Source organism: Berghia stephanieae, chromosome 6 (genome assembly GCF_034508935.2).
Source record: "Berghia stephanieae isolate SIO BIC M18660-M18661 chromosome 6, UCSD_Bste_1.3, whole genome shotgun sequence".
NCBI classification, from domain to species: Eukaryota; Metazoa; Mollusca; class Gastropoda; order Nudibranchia; family Aeolidiidae; genus Berghia; species Berghia stephanieae.
Genome location: NC_088365.1, coordinates 66795071 through 66799885, shown reverse-complemented (window position 1 = coordinate 66799885; position 4815 = coordinate 66795071). Strand labels below are relative to the sequence as shown.

Genomic DNA, 4815 nt, shown 5'->3' with positions numbered 1-4815 from the left:
CATACACACCCATGCCGGTATTGTTTGCCCCAAAGCAAAATAGCCTTATCATGCCACAATGGGCATGGCGGCGATGGTTCCTTGCATGGCACGCGTGACGCCACCGCCTCTCACTCCAGTTCATATTATAAGCTTCTTGATATATATATATAATATATATATATATATATATATATATATATATATATATATATATATATATATATATATATATATATATATATATATATATATATCTTTATTCATTGTTGGTATTTAAATCTATACCCCTTTTTGATTGGTCTTGGGTGATTGTTATGAAATAGCTTCCTCATTGTCAAAAACTTCTTTCATGTCTGATTTTCTGGTTTCCGGAAGTTTATGTATAGACAGACAAGCAAGCAGACACGCCGCTCCCATAATTCCATAGTAGATATAAATAGCCTGCGATTCTTCTGATATAAACAAAGGGGCGAGAATTCCCCCAACCCGCGTCATAAAACTACAATATCCAATCACGATGCTTCTTACAACTGTAGGATATATCTCTGACGTCATTACGTTATTGTTAGATATGGTCGCCATGCTACTCACCCGAGCAGTCACTACTAAAATCAACAGTATGATATATTTAACATCCCCCGATACCCAAAACCCAACTCCAGTTGCTATCAACAAAGACAAGGCCGTGATTGCCGTAAAGAGAATACCAGCTCGTTTTCTGCCAATGATGTTTGGAACGTACATTGGGAAAATCAAGAACGGGATATCAGCGGTGCAAAGAGTAATCAAATTTAGATAGAAATTTCCGTGTAAAGATTTCACATCAAAACTTATGACGTAATACACCACAGCGGGTATGAATCGCACAAACCCAACGATAAATGTGTATAGTTTATAACCTTTTCTAAATAAATCAAGTACGGTGTATGTATGAATTTTCGTTACAACTTCAGACGAATCATTTATTACGATATGCGATATGGTTTGATCGCAACTATTTAACTCTATATTTAACTTATTCATTGTAATCAATCTCTTTGCAACTTTTTGGAACTCTTTTTGTTTTGATTTTATCTCCAACCACCTCAGACTTTCTGGCACCCATATCAACGACGGTATGAGAAAAGCTATGAAGAAAGCTCCACAAATTAACTGGATCAGCTTCCAGTCCTTACACATTATCACAGCCACAGCAAATATGAGCCCGCCAATGTTCTTTGCCGGAATTGCCGAATCGCGTGTCCGCCATTTTGAATCTAAAAATTCCGCGGGATACAGGCTGTATAGATTTATAATGCATGCAAGAGCGAGCCCTATGAAAAATTCAATGACAGCAAACATTTGCCAGAGGGAAGAAAACACAGAAACGATACTTAAAACACCAATTGATCCAAAAGACACGTAAAACATTTTCTGTCTTCCAAAAGTGTCACCAAATTGCCCGGATACAAGAGACCCGATGAGAATCCCTGACATTTGCACTGATATAATTAAGGACGCTGCCCAGCTCTTATCACAAAGCAAACCCCATTCCGTTACAATTGTCGACGTGTCTGGGTTAAATTCAACGTTTTCACACCTTTGAAAAAGTTCACAAGATCCTTTGGTGTACTTTTCTGATGTCTTGTTGCTTTTTGTAGAATCAAAACTTAAATAACTGTCACTGTGTGACGTGAAATTGACTTCTGAGATCTCCGATGAACTCATGAAAGCTTTGTGGAAGTTTTCTGTGCTGTTGTCCAGGCATCTCCAGCCAGGATTGTAGTTTCCAAAAGCCATGAACATCGCAGCATAAATTGCTCCAATTTTTGGCACCACGCTCACTAGGAAGACCAGCGTCACTTGGAAGGGGCCACAACCCGCTTCTTTGATGAGGTGGTCAGCCATACCTGGCAATGAGAATGATTGGATTAAAATCTGTTTTAGTTAGAATTTTGTTCTGTGAATCTCTATGTGTGAATATGTGTTTGTGTGTGTCTCTGTGTGTCTGTGTGTGTGTTTGTCTATTTGTGTGAATGGAATGATGCGAGTAAATACAAAAAGAACATTTTTTTTGGACCGCCTCCACCCCCTGTCCACCCAGCAGTGATTGAGTAAATGCGTCTGTCAGACCTGGCGGAACATATTTTGCGATAGTCTATCCAAAAGGTAGCAAGCAATTGTTATTTTCAGCTTCGCACTATAGATATACTCCGACTCCAGGTCCTAATGGCTCTGAATGACTACTGTTTAGTCAACGATACCCAATGGCATGAAATAGCTATTATATCCGGATGAGTCTGTTGCTCAGTGGTGATAACAGGGAAGAACGCGGGTTCAAAAATCCTTGGAAATGTGTATGTAACCAGTCCTTCTGAGAAATACTGATGAATAGATTGCATATCAAATCGTAAGGTGGCATTATTTATTTTAGTAGCAGGATGTATAGACAGATTCTATGGATTAAGGTAAAAGGGCGAGGATGGAGGATCTTTATTGGCGACCAGCATATATTTAGACTAGAAAATAAGATACCATTACTCTGACTCCAGAAGATCGTTTATACAACGTATGTAGTCAGTCCTCCAGAAGAGTGGTTTTAAGACTTCCAACCAGCTTTTGACATCACAGTATTCCCTATTATGACGATGAATTAAAATAAACAAATAAAAACAAAGTTCCCTTTATTTGCCCAATAGAGGAAATTTTTCTCAAGGGTCTATTCCAAGGGAAGAATGGAATAACCCCGGCGGCAGCCGCAGTAAAGCGCGGCAAGTTAAACCAGGGCGAGGTGACTTGCTAAAGGCCACACAGCACAACGGCAGGTAGGTGATCAAAGTCGGTACCTTTCGGGTAAGAAGCAAGGCTGAGGCCCGCTGGCCCCTAAGGGAAAATGGAAATTAAATAGAGAAAGAGTGTGTCGAATATTAAAAGTAGTGGGCTATTCCGACATGGAAAAGATATAATGTATTTCTATTTCCTTCCCCCATTACAAGTTTGTACATTTACCTGAAACTAGAGGTGCCTAAATGAGCCAATAATTTAAATTTACCTGAATTGGCCATTTTCTCAAGCTTTCTCCGTATCCTATTTTCAGTCCCGTCTTTAATTCAGACTCCTGAAATGGAAGACAAGTGTATGGTGATATTATTATAGAGGTTGCGATGGACGACGATTAGAAGACGATATGGGATGGTTGCCTTTGTTACCAAATTCCGTCTCCTGATCGGTGACCAATAGATAGTATGCGCTTGGCTAAGAAGCTCACAACATTGCCATCGGGAAGTATAACAGACCAACACACAAAACTGTGTGTAACCATAAACGTTTATAGTCTGGTTAATACAGTTTAGTGAGAATTACTCATAAACGTGGATGGCAAAAAAACAAAAATAAAGACCCGAGTGACGTCAACTTCGAACTATCTATAACTGGGAAGAAAAGTCGTTACATCAAACCATCTAGTCTTTGGTTCCTAAATACTTGGAAGTGGGTATGTATGTAACCAGTCCTCCAGAGGACTAATATTGAACAGGTTACATTATTGAACCATAAGATGGCATAAATAGCTTTCAGTAGCAGGATGTATAGTCAAACCCTTAGGATGACGGGACGTAAAAGAGCTAGGATGAATGATCTTTATTGACGACAAACATATATTTAGACTAGAAAATAAGAGGCCATCACTCGGAAATAAATCAAATCCAGAAAACACAGAAAATGATACGTTACCTGAAATATTATGGTTATTGATGCTATCCGTTTATGTGAAATACTCACGAAATCTGCCAGCCAAATTAAACATACTAACATACAAAACTGTGTGTTCTCTTTAACGTTTATACTGCCGTACTCTGAAGAAAAAAAAAACATATTTAAAAATTTGTCCAGAAAATTGGTCCTTCAAATATCGATCGATTTAAACGACTCTCATCTTGGCAAAACTCTCAACCCGGGACGTCTAGCAGAAATTCTAAAAGAAAACATTTGAGTCAACGGAATTAGGCTGTGATTTTAAAACGTTACTTATATATCAGTCTCTAAAAAATAGTTTAATTTTTTTTTTTTTTAGATTTGCCGGTAATTCTGTACTTGATGATAAAAATTTAACATCGACTTTACGGAACAATGTTGACCCCAAACCCTGTTATTTTTGTTTTTTAAAGAAAAAATGTGTCGTTTTGTGATCCTTGGCTGTCTGTTATTGACTATCGAGTTTATATTTTTCATTCATTCGTTTGAAGTGAGTTGTACTTAATTTGCCAACTATTCAACTTGCCTGTGGGGTTTTTATACTCAATTCGTTTCTATTCAAAGGCGATAGGAGTGGACCATAATATCTAGCCATACCTCTGATGCCCCTCTGATGAACTCGGTACAGGTAGTATATTACACAGATAACTCTTAAGGTCACACAACTGCTTTTCTTATGAGAAGGTCCTAGTTAACGATGATTGAGAATAAAAAAAAGTACCTACCTTTTCGTTCACTGTCAAAACGCAGGTCTTTAATTTTGGCCTGATAATAATAATTCATAAATTGGTGATTTATGTTGACTTGAGACTTGCTAGAAAATGATTAAACCTCAGACTTTCAAAAGATGAAGAACTTTTTGTAAAGTTTAGAGCCTGAGAAAGAAAAACACGTATTTAAAATGTTTGCCTTAGAATTCTCCTTTAAATATTGATCAATTTCTCTCTTGTGAAAAACTCAAAACATGACGAGTTGTTTTTTAGTCGAAATCTTAAATACGTGTTTCTTCAGAGTCCGGGAGAATAGTTTGATCCAGGAAGTGAAGTCCACCATCCACCAAAAACGGACATTCATTCGTTCTAACTCAGCACTCGGCCTACT

General features: G+C 37.8%; 1 protein-coding gene across 1 annotated transcript; it reads right to left on the bottom strand.

The window, feature by feature from the left end:
• Positions 1-294: 294 nt before the first annotated feature.
• Positions 295-3079, bottom strand: LOC144975920 (solute carrier family 22 member 6-A-like). The gene is made up of 2 exons (XM_078920108.1): positions 3014-3079; positions 295-1871 (listed from the first exon to the last, which is right to left on the bottom strand). Exons 1-2 carry the CDS (start codon positions 3024-3026, stop codon positions 295-297), a joined length of 1590 nt encoding a protein of 529 aa, XP_078776234.1. The 5' UTR covers positions 3027-3079.
• Positions 3080-4815: the final 1736 nt, after the last annotated feature.